The sequence below is a fragment of the Ananas comosus genome, linkage group 14 (genome assembly GCF_001540865.1).
Source record: "Ananas comosus cultivar F153 linkage group 14, ASM154086v1, whole genome shotgun sequence".
In the NCBI taxonomy this organism is placed as follows: Eukaryota; Viridiplantae; Streptophyta; class Magnoliopsida; order Poales; family Bromeliaceae; genus Ananas; species Ananas comosus.
In genome coordinates, this window is record NC_033634.1 from 11677971 (window position 1) to 11700961 (window position 22991).

General features: G+C 36.4%; 2 protein-coding genes across 6 annotated transcripts; both read right to left on the reverse strand.

Annotated features, from left to right (window-relative positions):
* Positions 42–6103, reverse strand: LOC109720457 (pentatricopeptide repeat-containing protein At5g61370, mitochondrial). Of its 5 annotated transcripts, none has more exons than XR_002218974.1 (4): positions 5807–6094; positions 1631–3419; positions 685–911; positions 42–573 (listed from the first exon to the last, which is right to left on the reverse strand). XR_002218974.1 is itself a non-coding variant. In XM_020247588.1 (4 exons), the coding sequence occupies exons 2-3, from the start codon at positions 3082–3084 to the stop codon at positions 1552–1554; spliced, it is 1458 nt and encodes a 485-aa protein (XP_020103177.1). In that variant the 5' UTR covers positions 3085–3419; positions 5807–6103; the 3' UTR covers positions 42–911; positions 1510–1551. The 5 variants fall into 5 exon arrangements, 3 of the variants coding, with proteins under 3 accessions (XP_020103177.1, XP_020103176.1, XP_020103175.1); XR_002218973.1 differs by having other exon boundaries at positions 42–616; XM_020247588.1 differs by adding an exon at positions 1510–1555 and having other exon boundaries at positions 42–911; positions 5807–6103.
* Positions 6755–22073, reverse strand: LOC109720263 (cycloartenol synthase). The gene is made up of 19 exons (XM_020247251.1): positions 21508–22073; positions 21214–21431; positions 19150–19335; positions 18745–18834; positions 18421–18615; positions 17885–17969; positions 17201–17367; positions 16294–16482; positions 15300–15413; positions 14984–15106; positions 14769–14891; positions 14601–14699; positions 12097–12153; positions 11282–11328; positions 10431–10574; positions 9780–9957; positions 8449–8529; positions 8268–8351; positions 6755–7295 (listed from the first exon to the last, which is right to left on the reverse strand). Exons 2-19 carry the CDS (start codon positions 21409–21411, stop codon positions 7173–7175), a joined length of 2283 nt encoding a protein of 760 aa, XP_020102840.1. The 5' UTR covers positions 21412–21431; positions 21508–22073; the 3' UTR covers positions 6755–7172.

The window sequence follows — 22991 nt, forward strand, 5'->3', positions numbered from 1 at the left end:
ATGTCGCTTCTTCTCGTTGATATTATAAGCCCATTAATACATATCCTTCAAAATATTATTCTTATATATTAGTAATATATTACTAGTCATGCACAAGGTGGAAGACTATAATTGATTTACATACGCATTCTAAAATTATTATAATAAATGTGTCAACACATCGTGACAACAACATGTACAGTAAATTCGTATGGAAAATCAAAACAATAACCAACCTTGGGAACTTAATCTTTTGTCTTTCTAGGATTGCACGTCTAAGCAAAAGGGACCAGCTATCTGTAAACAGCAGAATTGTGCTTAGCATGCAAATTCTCTTGTTCCCTTTCGATCACTTTCCTCAAATAAAGGAAGGGAGGGTCTTTCCAAGAAGTTAGGGCCAATACATTAACCTCGCTTAATCAGGGGCATCCTCCGGTAGATGTAGATCTCTTCACTCATATTCGTGCGTAGAGGTAGAGTTCTTCACCTGTATTCACGATTTGGAGAACTAGCTCCTCAACTCCATCCAGTTTAAGGAGGTTTCCTAAACGGAGGATTCAGTAATTCTTCATTTGACTTGATCTAATAGAGTAACTGCCGATTCCGCAGACAGTTTTTACAAGACAAATATCAGATCCTGAAAGCAAACTTGATTGAGAATTATCAATCGATATGGCCAGTCCTGAAAATACATGACACACTTACCTAGCACACCTGATTTCATCCGAACATTTTCTGATACACTCGGTGGAAAAATAATTGAGACTAAAAAACTATTCCCAGGTCTCATTCCACCAGGCAAAAAATGGTATGCATTTGATTGGCAACAAGAGTGACGTCGGAAGAGCGAAGAGAGTCCAACATGGTTGAGTGCTTATTAGTACGTCCTTCATGTGCAATCCCGGATCCAAATTAAGATCAGACGCTACAACCTAACCATAAAAGAAGCACCCGAATTATTCAAGAGAGTTTTGTAAAAAATTTACATCTGTAAACCATCTGTACAAGCTGAATGCAACCGAACGAAAACATTCCTGTATACACACGTATGTTGTGAATAAACCTAATGAAAAACCGACAAGAGAAGCCTTGCAAAAGAACCCAAACAAGTCAAATGCATGGCATATTGGATAATTTCTAACAGAGAGTCCAAGAAGTGGCTTAGATCTTACTCAAGACCTTTAAATAACAAGTTCACAGACAAATAGTAGCAACATTAATCATTAATGCATCCCTAAATGCAAACACAAGCATTCATATGAGTACACAAACACACTGATTTTCTTATATCCCAGTGAATAGGATTTAGAAACAAGTTGGGAAAATAGAAAATTACTAGCAACCAAGTTGATGGGCTCAACATTAGAACAAACCTTAAGATATGCACAGAGAAGCTTTATACACGCACATATATTTGTACACACCCAAATATTTAAATGTTGAAAAGTTATAAAATTTATTTAAAATGGTCTAATATGTCAAATGGAGACCACGCTGTATCATTAATCAGCAAAATTCGTCATCTATTACCTTATTACTCTGCTCTCAAGCAATCCGCAAAAGCATTTGGCCTCAGCTAATGTGGAAGAGAAATATTAAAGCGGGTCTAGATACTTAAAAAGTGGTGGGATGAATGGAGTTTAGTTATTACCTAATAAACTTGTGTGGCTTTCTCCTTTTCATCTTCATATTGGTTCGAGCAGCTCTCTTAATCCGCCTATACCCTACCTTCTTGTAGTCCCATGGGTGCAACTTGTTCACCGGTCGCCTTGGTTTAAAAACTATTGTTTTTAGAGGATCCAACAGATCTCTTGAGCATCTAAGAGTGATTCCCCTCTGCACAGCTTCATTCCATAGATTCCTTCCTTGCTCAAATTTTCCATTCCTACAAAGTTTGGCTATCAGCAGATCATAGGTTGGTCCAGTGTTCCGTGCACAAAACTTCTTCATTTGCTCAAACACGTTGAGGGCATGGTCCACCTTCTCCACTCCGCAGAGAACACCAATCAGACCATGGTAGAATTTGACATCTGGACTCAACCCATCATCAAGCATCTGATCCATGAGCTTATTACCCCTAACAAATCTCCCTGAAAGATACAGTACTCTGATAACAAGATAGTAGCTGACCCAGTCAGGGGAGCATCCTGCCTTTCCCTGTCGCATCAAGTAGAGGATTCCATAAGCTTCCTTTACTCTCCTCACCTTGCCAAGACAAGATAGCAAGATGTTGAAGCTGGAGGCAGTGGGAAGAATGCCACAGGACCTCATCTCTGCCAACAAATCTGTGGCTTCTGAGACGAGGGCAGAAGGATTGAATCTGAGGTTTCTGTAGCAGATGCATCGGAGGAGGTCGTTGTACGACGGGAGACCCAGCAGAATGCCTAGTGACTTCATGTCACCCATCACTCGGCGGGCCTCCTTGATGTTCCCACGGACGCACCACCCATGAAGGAGGCTCCGTTGCACAACACTAGCAGCGAAACCCACTGAGAGCTCGCTCTTGTGGTGCCAGATGACGCCCTGTGCCTTGCGGGCATGGCCTTTAGCGCACAGCGCGTGGACAATCGCAAGGCTGCTCGACCAGACACTTTTCCCCGTGCCATCACAACATGGCAACAATTTCTTCCTCTCCAAGTCCCTCAATAGGCGGACGGCCTCGTCCTCCTTGCCTGCTTTGACAAGAGTCTCAGCCACCAAAGAGAATGTTGCCGGGGACAACTTCCCTCCTTCCTTGTGCAGATCTGCGATAGAGATGCCCACGGCAGTGATATCGCCCAACTCTGCAAAGGTCTGGATCGCATGGTTGAAGGCCTCTTCCCCCAGGGCAGCAGGGTTCTTCAACCGACACCAGGAGAAGAAACGAAGAAGCTTTCGGGTGCTGCTGCTGCCGCCGCCCGTATTGCAGTTACAAGAATTGATGACTTGAGTGATAATTGCTGGTGTAACCTCAACATCTAACTGATTAAGGCTAGCTTCGATATCATCAAGGCTGCCGATGGAGGCAAGTACTTCAGAGAGCGCCTGAGGGGTGCAGGATGACAGAACTCGACAAAATCCAAGAACTCTAAGCCTGGAAAACAGGATGTGGTGCTTGACAGCCATCAAAGGTCAGGTCTCCAAACCCCAACACACATTATGGCTTTTGATAGAGCAGCGGACGGAATGAGGCAGGAGGCGCAGGGACTTCAACCGAAGGCAGCAGTCGGAGGGTTCCAAAAGTGCTTCTCCTTCATGCTCTGGTCACTATCAGGAGGATGCAGCAGAAGATGGAATCGAAGGCTCTCTCCTAGGCAGAGCCCTCTTTCCCTGACAGAGCAGGGCAGTGGCAGGCGCGAGGAAAAGGGAGTAGAGTGTCATTGCGCCAAGGTGGGGTCTCTAGGGGAAGGGGGTATTACAGAAGCATCTCCTATCAATTTTGTATTTCCTATCATTGATATCTGCATACAAATTTTCCATTCAACTAAGTCAGAAATTAAGAATGAATTCTCTTAATGCAGTACTTCTATGCTGATTAATTTGTTGTATTATCATCTCAAGAGTTCAAAATAGATTACCCCACGTATATAGAACATTTGGCCCTTATTCAGTTTCCCTTAATCCCTAATGTTATAGAAAGCCATTCTACACCAGTGTTAACTATTTCGGGCAAACCGATTAACCAGTTTCTCTGTCACAAGCCATTTTTCTATACTGTTATGTATGACTAAACCTCCAGTGTGCAAGTAACCAAACAAATCCTCCAACACTCAGAAGTCAAACAAATCAAACAAAATATGCAGTTTGTATATTTCAAACAAATCACCGTATATGTAGAAAAGCAAAAAATAGAAAGAAAAATAAAAAAAAATAAATCGCAAGATATGCAAGCATAAATCAATTAGCAAAGATACCTCTCCAACGTGCAAAAAAACACACCAGGAAACTGTTGCACCCTAGGACCTGCTTGAGTTACGCCAAGATTACGGATTACATCATAAAACCACAAGACGAGAAAGCAAATCGTGAAATAGCCTCAAACAATTATAGAAGACAATCAATTGAGCAGAGAGATGAAATCAAGTTTGTCAAACAGATATTATAATAACTAACAAATGAATTAAAGGAATTTCAAGATCACTGTGGGAACCGTCAGGCCCAATCTTATAACATTGTAAAACCCAGCTCCAAAGTGAAGGGTTGTACGAGCCTAAACCAGGCTAGCCCTTAAATGTAATGGATCTTAACTGCCTTTGGAGACTATCAAAATGGGTAAATTGCACTACTAATACATGAACTTCAACTCAAGTTTCATTCTCGTCTTCAAACTTTATATTCCACATTTTAGCTCTTATCTTGGAATTTTAAAATTGAGTTTCTTTCTATATAAAAATTGAGTTTTTTTTTTCATCTCCAATCACAAAAGCTTCTAGACTCCTTGGAAAGCTGATAGAATTTAGGCTAATAATAATCATATGTATTACGAAGTAGAATCTATGCATATGATACTTATACAAAGAAACAAACGCGAGCTTGACACAATGCTATGAGTAAAGAACAAAAAGAACAATGAGAGGCATTAAGGGCCCGCTTGTTTGGCCGTAAGTGATTTTCCAGTTGGAAATGACTCTTCATTGAAATGAAGTTTAGGTGAAATATTATAAGCCAATGACTTTGGAACTGAAATTATCTCACTTCTTTTATTTATTTTTCTATAATTTTTCATACTAGCACACAAGAGAACGAAAGAGTTACAATAGTTAATGTTTTTTTTTTTATTATTATTATTATTTTCTATCTCTCCTTTTTTGTAGTTGACTTCCAAGACAAAGTCAATCAGGCCGTTTTGGGAAAGTGAAGTTACGGGCAAATTTAATTTCGATAAAAACGTATGGAACTTACCTAAACTATGGACCATTTGAATTTGGGTATCCAAGCTTTCAAAATTTTGATTTTACTACCTGACCTTTCAATTTATTCAAATTGAGTCAATCAATGGCACTTCGACTTAAAAATTCAAATGCATCATTTATCTTACAGGTTTAGTTAGTATATTTCATATAATTCTCACAATTATAAGTTCATTAAAATAAGTAATTAGCTTAAATTTTAGAGTCAAAGTGCTGTTGATTGGTTCAAATCAAACAAATTGAAAGGTTGGATAGTAAAATCAAAATTTGGATAACCATCCAAATGGTCCATAGTTTAGGTAAGTTTCAAATGTTTTTTTTCTTTTATTTCTGACTAGCCAAACAACTAAAGTGGGCATAAAACCAAGAGACAAGAAAGCAAATTGTGAAATAGCCTCAAACAACTATAGAAGACAATCAATCGAGCTGAGAGAGGAAATGAAGTTCTTCAAACATATTTTATTAATTAATCACCAAATTCCTGAATAAATTAATTCAAAAACATGTCGGATCAGTATAACACAGAAAACGCCCCCTTCCAATTTCAATCACAATGCAAGGCAAATAAAGCAATTATAACAAGAACACTTGATGATACATCATCTAATTCTATATTCTTCACAATAAAAACAAACCTCTGTATTAGATCATGCCCACTCATCCATCAAAACATCCAATTATACCATCATCCAAAGCCCTAAAAACCCAAAGATATCCCCCATCGGATCAAGCAGCCCTAGTTTTTAGGCGACGAAACCCTAAAGAAATCAAACGAAACCCTATCTTCTCCTAATCCAATACGAAAATCCAAATGAAAGATCGACCGCTTCAACCCTAGGAAACAACAAACTTCTAGACCGATTGCTTCCGCCACAAATCACAAAAAAACTCACCAAACAACGAAAAAACAAACAAGGCAAATAAGGACGGAAACTTACCGAGCGTTGCAGAGGCGGCGATCACGGAGATGCGGCAATCGCGCAAGAGGCCAAGAGGAGGACGAGAATGAGGAATCGTAACCCCAGAAACGGAGCGCTGGGGTCTCTTGGTCGCCGGGCGGGGGGATGGTGCGATGATGGATGTCGGTGTGTGGCGGCAGGTGTTTGGAGGGGGTGTGCTTCACTGCATGTGAGACGAGAGCGACAGACAGAGAGAGAGAGAGAGAGCGAGAGAAAGCGAGAATGGAGGCTCGGGTCGAGTGGGGCGCAGCGCAGGGGTAGTTGGGGGTACAGATTCCCGAAATTTTATCCCAATCCGAACCCGAATCCGAATAAAACGAATATATCCAATGCTAAATGGATATGAATTCAGATATGAATATCAAAAATAAAAATCCGAAGGATATAAATTCAGATATGAATTTTAACTGTACCCAACCCGAATCTAACCCAAACCCGAATTTATTTTGTATTATATAATATATATACATAAATTTGATATTATATTTAAATTTGTATTTTAAAAATTTAAATTTAATATAATAATATATTTTAAAATATTGAAAAAAAATAATTGTTTTCGGTTCAAATTTTCGGGTTCGGGTTCGGGTTCGGATTCGGATTTCGAATTTTTGGTCATGTTCGGATTTGAATATGAATTCTTAAAATTCGTCGGGTTCGGATTCGGATTCAGGTCTGTCTCGGGTTTGGAGTCGGGTTCGGGTTCGGATTTTTAAAAATCCGCCCCGAATCCGCCACCTTGACATCTCTAATGATATAAACAAAACATAATCGGCCTTTCTTTTCAAATGTAATATTAACAAAGCAGTTGTTACCGATGAGAGCAAGCACATTAAACTTATAACTATTTACATAGCAAACCACTCCAAGCACAACATATCTGCTTTCTGTTACCCAGCAAAAGTGGTCAAAACTTGGAACAAAATATGTAACTTGGTGTGCCTCCAGATAAACAGTAGCAGAGGACCAAAATATATATTTGTTACGTTTTAACCTGCCACTATCTTCAGCCAAATGGCTATTCAAACCATTCATTATCTTCCCAACTAAATTGTCCCAATAATTTATCAGGATCGAGCCCTCTAAACTAACAAAAAGTTCTGAGCATACAATTCAAGGAACAACATTTTGTCTGATCAGAAATACAAGAGATACCCAACAAACAACCTATTGAACACGAGATTCTCTTCAGATCATTAGACCACATGGTTTTTTATCGAAAATATCTTTAGAATAGAGAATCGTCCTAATACCATTTTCCTCTTGGTGTTAGCCAAGTAGCCTTAAGCAAGGCGAAATGGCGAACATTCTGATCTCAATGTAAATGCAGAGATGCAAACCTCATTCACTTGTTCTTATTCGCAAGCAGCACACGGCAACGGTATTCACCAAGAGCCCATATAGGAAAAATGTTCCGGTATTGCGAATAACTGATCATGCAATTTCTGTTGAATACTCCCATTATTTCCTACCGCAAGGGATCAAAGACAAACAAAAGCAAGCATTAGAAATCTCAAGTGATGAATTAGTGCAAACCTCGAGTTACTTCCAAATGTTTTCTATGCAGCAGGCTTGCTTTTCTTAAAAAAAAAAATTATCTGTTTTTTGTTAAGCAGGTTCAATGAAATTTATACTCAGTAAGAACTTACAAAGCAATAAAGATCAAGATGGAGACCTACATAGCAGCAAAAGTGTAGCAGATGGATGTACATCTGTCACCATACCATAAGGTGTAGATAGACAGATGGGTGCTTATGCATATTTATCCTACTTATTTTTTCTGCGTGCATAAACTAGGTAGCTAGGTTGATATATTTATAAGTAGTTGGACACAAAGAAATGAGAAAAGTTGCACTTTGTTATGTGCAGAAAATGTTTAGTTCTACTTGCCACGTCATTTCTGATGTCAATTCCAATTAGCAGATTTAAACTTAATAAGTAGTTGTTGTGCCTGGTTTCTGAAAAAACTTCTACACTGAGAAGTAGAAACCAGGTGTTCTGGCAAACAACAAGTGAAAAGCTGCTCGCAATGGCTTCAAGCTCAAACCAGCTTTTGATCCTTACAAATGCAAAAACTCCAATTTGAAACTTTTGCTGCTAGCTAAGCAGGAAGGTTTCATGAAACAAACTGTTGGTGCTTCTTTGAACTTCTCCATGCCAATAGTTAGCACTTCTATCAAAGCCCCAGTCAGGCCAAACAGGCCCTAATAAAACAATAGATTTAGCTAATTCTGAAGAGCATTTTCAATTTACTGTTGTTTACTTCTTTCTAGAATAATATATATTTCCGAATGAACATAGCATTATTAACTTTCATGCTTTATTAAAAGACTAAATTGCAGAAATTCCCCATAGAAATATTGCTAGCTGCTCAAAATATGCACCCATGAATTGGACGAAAGCATCGTTATTTGTTTGACAGTGATAACAGTCCACTTACTTGTTGAGGAAACTCGCCATTCTCCATTTGTAAGTTGATCAAAACCTTCGCTGCTCGGTGCAACGGCTTTGGATCTCTCTCAGCCTGTTCACAAAAAAGAAAAAAATAATGATACCTTGTTTTATTTGATAAGTATCACAATCAATAATCTAGAATGTCTAGAAGTTATAACAGAACTAACCTGTCCAGCATCAATCAATGCTAACATGGCCCATCCGGTGTTGACTGCATGAGGTCGGTTGCCCTCAAGATTTGTATACACCTATTTTCAAGAGAAATACTTGCGTCAGGTGTTAAAAACACTTTTCAGGAGTATTCCAGTCGCAACTTTTATCAGCATGCCCACTATGCCATATTCAGCTTTGATCATATTGACAGTGTAAAACAACAGGGCTACCATCAAAGGCAAAACAGATCAAAACAGATTAATTGATTTGTCCAATAAGTCAAAAAGCAAGCCAAACACAATTTTTTAAAAGAAACTCTGATGCTTTCCGATGTAGCTGCTGTAATGTATGGAAAAGAAAACCAAAAAAAAGACTTAAATAGTAACATGTCCTCATACCAAGAAAATCTCTCATGTATCAATTGTTTTTTTTTTTGAGAGATCTCATGTATCAATTGTTGAACATAAATAAGTAGCAATTAGGAAAATACTCTTCAAAGATATATTTTCCGTATCAATACACGTAAAAAATTTCTTTTCCGCTTGTTTTCAAACAAAAGAGCTTCGCACTCCTTTCCGACAATTCTATTCAAGACGTTCAATGACCAAGTTTGATTAAAATGAGGAGTAATTTTGGCAAAGGTTGATTTCCGCAATTTCATTATATTCAAGTAGTTTGAAGTTTGATGAAACTGGGTATTCAATTGGAAATACGTGTTATGTACGGGTTTAGAATCTTTATTTGGTCGATTAGTATCACTAGTATCATGTTTCTTCACACTATTATTTGGCCACCATCTTATAGACATTAGAAACCATAAGAATCTTTCTCAAAAAGAAAAGAAACTGTAAGTATCCTTAATACTCAAAGGAACAGTTTTCCTGAAGTATATCTGTTTTATGATTTTACAGGCAGGAACATAATCTAGTTCACTAGATTTTACCGCCTAGTGAAGACCTGCAGTAAGCATACATATATAAGAACAAAAATTGAGTAAATTAAGCTTTCCTTTAAAGAGTATGGAGAAGAATCTTATTCTTAAGTATCAGCAAGAGAATATACCAATGGATAAGATAAAATCATAAAAAGCCTGGATCATATTTTAACATATAAAATATTAGAACACTGTTCTCTAGAAGTCTGTTGATTCATGCATATAAAGCATAGCTAACTACCAACCCAAAAAATTAAAAATTAAAAATTAAAAAGGAGGAAGAATTAGCAGTACTGCAATAGTCATGCAAATATCAGAAGTAAAACATAAATCCAACACTATATGACTAATATCACAAAAATATAAAGGCTCACGCACAAAGCTGAGAAAAAATTAAGCAGAAAATTTGACCTTATCTTGACATGAAAGATAGCTCTCTCCCCAACCACCTGAAGGCAGTTCTTTTGACAGCAAGAAGTCACATGCTTTTCGGATGCAAGAGCTGTTCTCATAAGTCCTTCCTGTAGCAATTAATCCCTTCACTCCAAACCATGTGCCATATGTGAAGCAAACAGCCCAAGAACCATACCTGTCAAAAAGCAGTGCCAAATTTCCTCGTAAAATCTGAAAAAATTAATGTATTTCTTATTGGGTTAATTGCCAATCTAATGCCCCAAGTTTGACCCAAGTGGCAATTCCATCTTCATTGTGTCAATTGTAAAGATTCAGTCCTTGAAGTTTGTTTGGCATAACAATAAGTCTACTTGGTTTACAATCAGAAAAATGCCAAATCAGCACTATGAGTTTGAAATTCCAAGAATGTAACTGAAATCAAGATCAAGCTTCATGATAAAATTGAAGTGAAGGTCAAAATTCAAGGTTAAAATTGAAACTCCTAGAATGAAACAAAAATTGGGGAACAACTTCAGGGATTATATTGTCATAATTCAATCGGTTGAAATTGAAATCTAAATCATTCTTCACTGACTGAATTTGTAATTAACAACGAATTATAGTGTCAATTGAAACTTCAAATAAGAAGATGAGAAACTGTATACAGACCATGAGCCGTTAGGTTCTTGAATCTTTTCGACGAAATCAGTGGCTTTTTTTATGCAACTATCTATCTCTTCCTTTCGATGTCCAGGGTATAACCTTCTGAATGATATCAAAGCCTGAATTGCCGCTGAAGTACATTCAACATATCTGAAAATGATCTTGTAGTATTAATTTGCTTCGGTAAGGGAAGAATATGTTGGAGAAAAACTCAAAATTTGAATTTGAATTTATTTTATTTGAACTTAAAATTTATTTGGTATTTATTTATTTATTATTTTATTTATTTATTTATTTATTTTTTTATTTTATTTTTATCTTTCTTAATTAGTAAGAAACTAACGGGATATTTTCCCGTTCCGTTTCTTCCGCCAAACGGAATTCAATTCTGTTGCGCGGGTTCCGCTCCTTTCTCGTAACGAGAAAGAGCGTGAATTCTCTTTTCTATATATATCTCTTTTTCTCCCCTGTTAAGATGGATATCAGATAATTAATTAATCCTTATCTATTCATATTATTCTAATATTTTCTTATCTACCGGATGTTGAAAGAATCTTCGTCAACCACCTTCACGATCGTGCTCGCAGGAGGAGGAATACCGGTCGTACCTTGGAGTGTTATTCCCGGTTAATTCAGCACGTAAGGACGGGAATACGCCTTAGGGCAGTGCTTCGCACGCTTCCGGATAAGATAAATATCTTTATTGGAATATTTGCGTTTATCTGTAAGTTTGATTTTATCTTTATCACAAGTTAGTTAGATTTTTAATGACAATCAGATTTCTGTGTGGTATTTGTTCCAACAGAATACAACAAACAAACTTTTTATTAAAAGAACTAAAAGCCATGTCATCTTACGGATAATCAATGACAATGTCGCCAAAGGTTTCAGCAGGATTGATAAGCTGAAAGTGTCAACAGATGCACGTAAGTGTATATATCAAAATATTCGCAAGAACCAACACTGCATGTTTTTCTTGATCTTTCTAGAATAATTTGCAAATTATCATATAATTCTTGGATGAAAATAAACTGGCTTGAAAGGTGCATCAAAGGTCTAACTTAGCTAGGAAACAACTTTCAAAGGCAATACTAGTGGCAAATTTTAGTAATTTTCTCCTCTTAAATGTTAATTGGCTTTCTCTGCAAAGATAACTCTAGCCTACAGACAAGATTTAACAGATAATTATTCACTTAATTCAACCTTCTAAAGATCTGGCAACTTTGTATGTTTCTCAGCTTTGATCTTTTTCTAGCCAATGCCATATGGTTATTCGTTATTGAAAGGGCTATGATAATAACTCAAGATATATGTCAGCATTCCCCATTATTATTCTACAGTAGTTAGTAAATGATCATATATTTCCTTAAACCTTGAACATTGTCTTCTTCAACAGACCAAAAGCATGGTTTACTTCATAGAAAGTCTCGTATGAATTTGAAAAGAAAAGAAAAAATCGGATACTTAAACTACACCTGCAAGGCCAATATTATCACCACTAACAGCCAAGCACAATGTTTTGTCTCGGATTACTAAGACTAATCTACAAAAGATTACCAAGAAGCTTTCAAATAGCAAAGGAATAAACAAACAGTAAAAGAGAAAGAATTCAATCTACATACCTCCATCCAGGCAAACAAATAGCAAAATAGAAAGAATTCAATCTACATACCTCCATCCAGGCATAAGATCTTGTTAATTCATATGTTGCAAAACCACCATTCTCATTCTACATAGAGACAGAGGGATCACATGTAAATGGGCCCATCCAAAGTAAATTTTGAACATTTTTGAACAGTTCAAAAAGGTAAAAGAATAGATGGTATTGTCGTTTTATAACACCAAAATGCTAATTATTTTATACAAGTAGATTTTGTACTTAGTTGATACCATATGATCACAGAGGGACATTTTAACTATTCATTGCACGAGGAGATATGCAAAAAATGTTACATGTTCTGCATGGTTTGTCTTATTGATTATAAGGGTGAATAATTTCCAAACCCAACTAAACAGGCTTGGCAATAACATAGAAAAGAAGCACATGAATTTCCCAGTAGGCAAGCAGAGATATTAACTTCTATAGAAGCAACAATGAGCACCAATATTCAAAATCGGTGTAAAAGATTTTTCATGCTGCAGAAGAAACTGTCTCATTCTTGAATTATGATACACTAAACGCATAGTCCAAATGCCGCAAACAAAACAATATGATCACATACTAAGAGAACTCATAAGCACAGCAGTATCATACTTCTATAGAACAATGTATTAATTGTGGTGATTGGCATTGCAATAGATTGAAATTTGGATTAAAGCTGCACTAGTTAAGGAGCCGCATGATGCCTCAAATATAAAATATTTTAATAGTAAATTTTAATTAATATTTTTATCTCTTTATATTATTTTATTAGCCTGATTAATTAAATAAGTTTAAATAAAAATATTTAATAATTAATTGATTTTAACTAAAAATAATATAAATTGGCATATGTGCGGCATAAAATTTTATAAGAGCTTGTTAGTAATTAAATTATTTTATAAGGCATATGTGAAAAAAGTTAGAGGGGAAAACTATAAAAATATTTTTAGATAATCAATAAAATATTGTTAGTAATAGCAGAAAAGATATTGTTCCGTGCACCGGGTGTATAAATATATCTTATACACCACATTCGTGAAATCCTATTATAAAAATTTAAATTCTTTAACTTCTTATATATAGACTCTTTATATGGCGTAGACCGTACCTATCATATTAGATTTTAATTTCACAATATTAATCTTTAAATAATAGGTTCAATGCACGCGATGCACTAATAGACCAAGTGCAGGCAATAATTTTTAATAGTTGAGACGGGGGAGATGGGATGATCGAGGAGAAATTGTTCCGCGTACCAGGAGTATAAGAAAATCTTATACAACACATTCCTAAAACCCATTATGAAAATTTAAATTTTGTAATTTCTTATACATAGGCTTTTTATATAGTTTAGTGCGCATCTCTTAGATTAGATTATAATAGATTTTGATTTTATAATTTCAATCATTAAAAAATAGGTTCAGTGCATTAGCAGCCCGGCTGTAGGCAATAATAATTTAGTGTAATAGATTGTTGAAGGGAAGGGATTAATGAGAATTGACAGAAATTGAGGGACAAATGTCACTCCCAATTTCTCCCAACTCTCCTTTAATACAATGTAATAGATAGATAATAGATAATAGATGTCATATATATAGAATTGAGCTCCTATGCTTTTAAAAGTATCAAGTCATTGGTGCTTGTAGATTTTTAGCCATTAGATTAAGAAATGTGCGGTTAGGGATGATGTGGGCCCCCTAGGGTTGAGTGGGTGGTTGGTTGAATAGTATAATCTAACGGGTGAAAATGATTAAAGGCGTAGATCTAACGGTAAAAAATTTACAAGTACCAAATGCTTGGTACTTTTACAAGCACCATAGCCGGACTCCATATATATATATATATATATATATATATATATATATATAGAGCTAGTCTTCTATACTATCTATAGTACCGGGGCTCCGGTACTATAGTCCCGTTTTCGATCTTAGGCTATTCAAATCAACGATCCATACCGTTAAAACTGATCTAGGGTATTTAAAGTTTTTAGAAATAAAATTTTATATTTTTTCAACATAGTTTACTTTATGATCAAACCATTTCAAAATTGTCAATTTTCAATGGCTACTATAGCGAGTTTGGAGTTTAGCGGTGTAGAAGAATCTAAATTTCTTCAAATTTTGATAGAAAATACTTTAAACTTTCTAGATTAAGGTTAACATTCTTGATCTTGAATTTAAAAGTCCTATGACCAAATTTTAAAGATTATTCAATTTCCACCGTCCATTTTGACATAATTTATTTATTAAGTAAACGATGTCGAAAAAAACTAAAATTTTATTCCTAAGAACTTCATATACCCTAGATCATATTTAACGATGTGGATCGTTAATTTGAACACCCTAAGATCGAAAACAAGACTATAGTATTGGAGCTCCGGTACTATAGATAGTATAGTAGCCTAATTCTATATAAATATATTAAACAAGACACCAATGACAATTAAGAACATTCAGCCAAAAAGTATGACATGTATAGTAATCTTGCAACAAGGAAAATTTCAATGTTGATCCAATTCACTAGAAGCTTACCATCAGGGATAGAATGACATTGACAGCATCGTATAGTTTTCTTGCTTCCACCGGGTCGCCAACAATTTCTGGAGAAATCTTGGACAATAACAGCGAGGCCTGGATAACAAAGAGGGGTATTGAAAATTAAGAACCCCAACAGATTCATTTTCATAGGAAAATTATTACCTTAAGTCCTTCTGCAGTGCAATCTGATATAGGCCATCCATGATCAGCAGTTGAAAAGGGCCATGCACCTTTGGATATGTGACGGTACCAGTAATTCAGATCACCCGGGCAGTCATCACGAACCTTTTTAATTTGGAATATATAATTATAAAAAATAGTATGGAAAATGCAATAGATACATCTGGAAAAAGATGCCCTAGTATGATGGAACAAACCTGTGTATTTTTTATGTATTCATGAGCCAGCTTAAGAGTAGGACCATATTCTCCAATAAGGTTAGTTGCGACAATTGCTTGAGCAGTGAAAGCAGTGTCCCACAATTGGCTGCCATTGTATCCCTGCATGTCAATATACATACTTGTTGAGCTATTAAATATTTCTGTAGTGGAAGGCCGCGGCAAACTGTTACATAACTAGCATTACAAATGTAATATTTATGGAAACATAATCATCTTAACAAGGGCATGAACTAAGGAAGATCACACAATCAATAACAAAAAGAGGGAATGAGGTGAATATAAATGTCAAAACCTGCATTTTCATGCCATCTTCTGCAAGCCACAAGTAATCAAAGATTCTTGGAATGTGCAGTTTGAATGCCTCTGAGTTTGGATCTTCTATCCAGCAGCAAAGCATATTTAGTACCTGCTCAGTAAACATCATACAAGAAACAGTCAGTTCTTCAACAGTTAATACAATATGGTACTGCTGATTGTGGAATTTGTGGTTTCCCTGTTATCCTCGATTGATGTTTTAATTGCAGAAAGAAGATCATAGTAATCTCAAATATGAGGGCCAGATACTGAATGGACAACCTTCACATTCAAGCGGCGGATTCACAGAAATAAATTGGATGTAAAGTGTCTTGCCATTTGCTCATGGCACGAATGAAGAAAAACAACACGAATGATTTAGGAAAAGTACAAGCTCACATGCATCTTATGTCAAGAACCATACAGTAAATACAACGGGTTTAATAGTTCACGCAGACCATATTAAAGACACAGAAAAATATGCCATTTGGGTTCCAAAAATGATCAAGAGTTTGAAACTTAATATACTCGCAATCAAGTTGACAACGGCCACATGAAAGTTAATGGCATATATCCACGTTAATTGTAGACATATGGTAAAATGATAACTACAAGCTTTACTACCAGAAGGACTAACTGGCATAAAGGCAATGAGAGAAAGCTAAGGACTCTCAAATTGATAAAAAGTCTAGTTTCAGAAAACTAGGAAGAAAAAAGCCTTTAAGGAATCCAGTTGGTTGATCGGTGGTACCTAACGGCGATATCACATGACAATCCATTGTATTCTGCCTATCAGCAGGAACCCAGGAGTTAAAATGAAGTTACATAAATAGAAACAATGTCCTAACAAACCTAATATAAAGTTGGCACGCACATATTATAGATCTAACTTTTCTACCTTCATCATTTCTATGCCGAGGCATTAACCAAAGAATACCAAGATCAACTTTAGCATCCGCGAATAATAAAGAGTATGCTAAAATATCAAATACCTTGTTAACAGGACCAATGCAGACATATCGGGTATTTTCATCTTCATAGTGAATATGTTGGATGGCGGTGTCTAGAGCTTTCTGTCTCAACTTGCTACCAGGCCGATGCATCAGAACAGGTTCGACAAACTTATGAAGAGTAGCCCAAAGAATATCCTGTACCAGAGGATGGGGGTAGTATAGATCTTCCTGCACAGAAGCAATTGCCAAAAGCTTCAACTACATGCCACTCTTTGCAAATGATACTTTTACAAAGCCAGATACCTAAAAAGTGAACTTACTCAGAGGCAATATTTTATCAATAGATTTCACTTTATGATAATCTACGTACAACTTTGGCAAGATCATCACTAAGTTGGCTTTTAGATAGTTTTATTGAAAGTTAATTGAGAAGAGATACATTGAGGTTCTTAGTAACTCGAAGAGAATTATCATATTTATCAAGACAGACAAAAGAGATCTTAGGATATATACATATAAAGCTTCAGTTGCTAAGCCATGATGGATGAATCATGAGTTAAAACAGAACTGTGAATGCTCAGAGTAGCAGAATTTATGCCAAAAAAAAGGATGTAAAGATGGGAAATTTGTATCTAAGAACATATAATTAGGCATAAAAGAAAGGATACTGACTATAGAAAGAATTCTAATATTGTAAACTTATGAAATCAAACCAATTACATCAAGTCTTTTCTTAATTCACCGCGCCTTCGCCCCAAAAAAAATAAATAAAGAAAGAAAGAAAGAAACTAAGAATATCACAACACAAAGGCTTAAGAAACATTGCAGAAACTGACAAAGAAAGTATGCTGAAGAGACAGAAGGTACTACTCAGATTGAAGATGGAAATGTTGTCGAAATAAATTCAAGTTACACGAAAGGCATACAGGTATCAACTCAAACAAACCTTTGCACATTCATTACGAGCCTTATTCCAATCAATCTGGTCGTAGGGAAGATTATATAGCTCCTTTCTGAGTGACAGTACTGTTGGTGTAATTGGACCAATAAACCTCTTTCCGTAAATGTAAGACATTGGCAAATAAACCATCCGACAGTGACACCACATTCTTCCTGTGAGACAAAAAAAAGAATGAAATTATTAGCTAGAGGAATTTGAATGAAGCAAAACAACACTCGAGTTGTACAGTTAGTGATGGCATAATACAAGGAACACACATTGAGAATTCAATACAGCTAAAAGACCATGTGCTTCCAATTCAATACAGCTAGAAGAGATGATGGATAGCTTATACTTATATAATCAATTAGCAATCCTCTTGTTGATCTACATCTAAAAGACAAATTTAGGTAACTACAAGAAGCGACTTCTCTTGATCGAGATGATGGACAGCTCACACTACAATCAATTAGCAATCCTCTTGTTGATCTACATAAGAAAGACAAATTTAGGTAACTGCAAAAGGTGACTTCTATTCACTGAGATCAAGTTAAGACAATTATGCGTTGTCCATAATCTAGTTCTTATCAGCTTTCTCTGAAACTAACCATTTACTATAACCAGTGAAGAAAGAAAGAAGACTCGAAATGCCAAAAGAAATCAATCTATAGGGAACAGATGAGCAAAAACCTGGATGAATCGGCAGAATATATGGGAGTAACCATATTTCTGGGGGTAATGGATTATTGCCAGACCAGTCAAATACTCCAAGTACCTGTGATTTAGAGAGTCAGCATCAGCAGATGCACTCTATGGAAAGAAGCCATCTTTCTATAAAAGTAAATAAATGCAGATTTTAACTGAAATAGTCCATTGTGAAAAGGCTACTTGATCTTTAATATTTTCAATTTTATATTACTAGCTAAAAGTATCAGTTATTGGGTTTAATTATCTTCACTTTTCACAAAAATTAACACTGCTATTAAACTTTAAAGGAAATTATAACCTAATGGAGTTTCCTGTCACTCGACGGAATATTCTATAACTTTACAGAAGGAAACCAATAAGTTCTAATGGAACTTGACAAAATTTTCCTCAGAAGTAATGAAAGGTTAAATAGTAAATCAAAAGTTTTTAAGTTCAGGTGCTCATATTGAAAGTCCAAGTAAAATCAGTATGTTTTTCCCTTCTAACAAAATGAAAAAAACTTAGAACAGTTTGCTTACAGAGAGCCACATCTTCCCCCATGATGTTATAAAAGTTGCACCACCATGGTCTAAAATCCATTTCCTCGCTTTCTCCATCGCCCCATCACCGCCGTCTGCCGCTTCGCCAAGCAGTCTTAATGTTACATATGTCAAAGTTGAACCAAACATGGTGCTAGGGCCCTCAATGTGCAGACCCCAACCTCCATCTTCGTTCTGCATTATGCAATAAGAAAACCACATTTTTGTTTTTCAGTTTTTATTGTTTTAAAATTCAAAAGAAAAAAAACATGCCCAACAAAGAAACTTTAACTAGAAGTTTAAAAATGAAGAGGATATTCATGCCTGATGGTTGTAAAGATAACGGCGGATCTCCCACTGGTGTTCTGAAGATAAGGCGGTATTTATTGCACCAGTGATATGCAAAACTATTATCTGCACCCAAAATTTGAAATAACCAGTCATATATAAAAAACTACCACTACAGTGCTTTCCCAAGTCACTGAAATCAAAGAAGCTAAATAAAACGCATATTCCCATGCTATTAGTAATTGATCAGAATACAGAATGGCAGGGATTGCAATTTATAAATGACAAGAGGTCAGTACTTGGCGTTGTAGATGATTGTATATCTTGAAATCTAAAAAATAGGATATAAATAAGAATTCTGAAGGTAAAAAGTTCAAATAATTAATCAACAAAAATCAATCCAAAGAGTTCACTTCTTTTGTCAAGTTTCCCAGGAAATACCAAGCCAGGCATGAGGAACATAGGGCCACCATAATCACCCGCCCAGTGTCCATCGTGTGTTTGGAGAGTAGAATAACGGCCGATAGCCCTTCTTAGGGAGCTCAATACGACTTCCTCTGAAGCATCTTCGTGGTCTTCGAGCTTGATAATCGGGAGGTTCAGCTCCAGAGGATTCAACTTAGCATACTGCGGTAAAGAGAGATAGAAAAATAATAAATAGTTAAATACTTGCAGAGACATGCATACACATAAAGAAAGAAAGAAAGAAAGAGTTAGAATGTGTATATATATATGTGTGTGTGTGTGTGTGTGTGTGTGTGTATTCCATATGCATGCACAAACACATATGAACATAAAAATATATATCTACGTGCATAAATAAACACACACATATATACACTTTGTGCATACTTATGTGTACAATTGTACATCTTTACCCAGTAAGTGAATTGACAGATAGGCAAGAAAATTGAAAAGCATATCTAATACCCCTGAAAGAAATTTTCATCAACTTCACCTCTGATGAAATCTACTACACAACAGAGAAAGGAGACTAAAGGATTCATCAAATGTTTATTTCTTCCTTAGTTTCCAATATGATATATGTTTGGGTAAACTCTAATTTGACCAATTGTGGTTTACGCATTTCCACTATGACACCCTGTGGTTCAAAAGGTTGCACTTAACTATCCAGTGGTTTTATCTTTGTTCCACTATATATACCTACTGTTAAAGAGGATAGTGAAGTGATGTTTTTGGCAAACCAAAGAGCAGTGTTTTACCATTTCATAATTTGTAATTTACTACCCTATGGTTTGCAAAAAATATCACTTTACAACCCTATTTTACGGTTGATCTTTAGGGTGAAACAACAATAAAAGCCACAAGGAAGTTAATTGCAACTTTTTGAACTGCAGGGTGGCGAAGTGAAAATGTGCTAAACCACAACGAGGCAAATTGAAGTGTACCTTGCATATTATATATGTCATATTATTGACCATAATTTACATTTTATATCATGTAATAAAATAATGATATGCTTTATTCCTATATAACTTGCATGGGTTCAAATTACCATAATTCCCTTTTCCTGCATGCAATAGATGTGATTGGATGAAAAGGCCCATGTGTGCAACTTTTGCATAAATACCTTTTAAGAAGTAGATTACTTACATGTAACTACGATATAAAGTGCATGCACTTAAATTCCCATAAAAAAAAAAAAGGTCTTTTAGTTTTATTACTCTATAAATTATTTACTTGAATACCCCTGAAGACATTAAAACTGTAGTACTGCCCATTGAAAGTTTATTTTTGCACACTCACCCATGCGTGATTAGATATTTACATGTACCCGCAAATCATGCAACATACATCCTATAGATAATAGCTTATAGTTACATAAACATCTTATGAAATTCTTCTGGCCAGCTGAAAAGTTGAGGTATTTCACTTGTAGTACAAAATGAGTAGTTATAATCCGGCCGGGTCAGCATGATCTAGCTCCAAATATGCAATTCTGATGCCCATGCCCTGTCATATACTTAAAATGAAGCTGAAATCTTACGCAGAAAGTGGCGATCCCAACTAATGCACATACATGCTTCAGCAGCAAGAGAGCCAAAGAATTGGCGTGGCTCAACCTTAGTACTCGCAATTATCACAATAATCAAATAAAATGCATTCCGTGCCGTATTATCGGAAAAAAAGGATCAGTGGGTGGAGTTCCGAAAAGGAAATTTCATGGGAGCATCAGAGAAAAAATCAGCATCATCCTTCTCGCACGTCCATTTTCATTTTAGTTGGAAATTTAATGATGAATGACTGTGCTATTGCAAGAACTAAAAGTTTCTTTATATGTATATTGAAAAACATCATTCTTGTATGTCCATTTTCAATTCAGTTCGAAAGTTAATGATGAATTTATAAATGGCAATTATCTTAAGAAGTAGAATTTTAGAATTTTGTCTCCAGCTACTCCGACAACACTGCAATTAACAACCAGATACAAAATCTCTTTATATATGTACATGGAAGAAGAAGAAGAAGAAGAAGAAGAAGAACCTGCAATCGCATGAGTAGATCGGAGCTGTGCTTCATCTTGAATCGATTCTTGCGGAAGGCCTCGCGGGCCTTCTCGACCTCCGCGATCTCCTCGGGAGTGCCGAGATCGGGATCATACTCCCACACCTGCCTCCCCACGTGGTTGTTCGTCGTCCGTAGCCACGGGCTCCCGCCCTCTGCAATCTTGAGCCTCCACATTGCCCGATCCCAGACAACAACTGCAAGAATCGCCACCGATTAAGCCAGAATTTTTCACGCCAATCCAATCGCAAAAGAAAACAAGAATGTACCGACCGGCGGAGAGAGGGCGGAGGAGGCGAGAGCAGTGGCAAAGAGGAAGTGGAGAAAGAGGGAAGGAGATGAGAAGATCAGGGTTGAAGTAATGATCCGCCAGGATCTATATCAGTCTGGCGTAGTAGGTAAGTAAACATTATTATAAGTTTATTGGAGCGGGCGCACTGTAGAGTGAATGGGCAACTAACGGGTAGAACCCGATCCGCTAACTTCGCAGGAGCCCAGCCCACTTGCAGATTAGGCCCATATCAGCCCGCTTGGGATAGGGTTAGGGTTTGGGTTTGGGTTTGGGTTTGGGTGGTCGCTTTAGAGGTGGAGGAGAAGCAGCGGCGGCGACGCGAGGGGAAATAGAGGAGCGGGGAGAGGAGGCTGCGGCGTCGGACGGAAGAAGAAGAAGAAGAAGAAGAAGAAGAAGAAGAAGAAGAAGGAGGGGAAAAGAGTCTTCGAATGGCGGAGGAGGATGCGGAAGAGGAGAGCAAGGGGAGCCGGCTTCCGCTCATCAACATGGCGGCGCGGTTCTCACTTCACTCCTGGAGGGAAGGAGGGAAGGGAAAATGGCGACGACGGCCACGTTATCTTCAAAATCGGGGGCGGGCACAGTCCGGTCCGAAAGCCCAATCACAAAACCAAGATTTATCATGTATGACTAAAGACTAAATATTATCTATTCTATAATAAAGGAATATAATTTTGTAATTGAAAAAAATAAACAATTAAAATCGTTACACTAAATATTTGTTAATATAGTAATCAAGTTTACCATAATCAAAGATGGAAAAACAAAAAAGAAGAAAGAAATTGAACTTAACAGTGAATCGTTGTTCTCCGACGAGGCTATTTTCATAAATTATAAGACAATTATATTTTATTTATTTTGTACTAAAAAAATTACTGGCATAATAATAACAACTAGTAGATGTTTTAATATGTTTACCTTATTTCTTAGAAAACTATGTTAGAAAGAAATACGAAAATATAATATACGAATATATTAATCTTGAAAAAAAATCTAAATATTAGAATTTTCTATTAAAGATTTAATTTAATTGTTGCATTCAAAATAAAATAAAGCAAAGAGCTGGGCCATTTGTCAGTCAATGTTTTCGTAGCTCTCTCTTTCGGCCCAACGCTACAAGTTGCAGATGTGGGTGAATATTAGGCTGAACTGTGAGTACAGTAGGACTTGTTTGAGGAACCGGACCTGATTCTATATGTGAGCCGAGCTCTGTCCGACATTCTGACAGCAAATTTCATTTTACAAAAGCCCCTGATGTTTCTTTACATGAACGAACCCATCCGGCCTATGGGCCCTTTTGATAAAAACAACCTGTGGAACAATCAATATTTCAATGCCACTGATGACATCTTGCAAGACAAGGTCACAAGGACACAAATAGGGCATAGACTGGATGGAAAATTTTCAGAAATATATTGTTTAAAAAACCCCTTAGGCTTTCTTTTATAATATAATAATTAAAATAATG

What these genes read in the sequence shown, in the direction of transcription:
- LOC109720263 (XM_020247251.1), bottom strand. Translation starts at nt 21,411, where the DNA reads ATGTGGAGGCTCAAGATTGCAGAGGGCGGGAGCCCGTGGCTACGGACG. An exon ending in AATACATAAAAAATACACAG is followed by an intron (nt 14,892 to 14,983) that starts GTTTGTTCCATC and finishes CAAATTAAAAAG; the next exon opens with GTTCGTGATGACTGCCCGGG. An exon ending in CATTGATTGATGCTGGACAG is followed by an intron (nt 8,352 to 8,448) that starts GTTAGTTCTGTT and finishes TTTTGTGAACAG; the next exon opens with GCTGAGAGAGATCCAAAGCC.
- LOC109720457 (XM_020247586.1), bottom strand. Translation starts at nt 3,084, where the DNA reads ATGGCTGTCAAGCACCACATCCTGTTTTCCAGGCTTAGAGTTCTTGGA.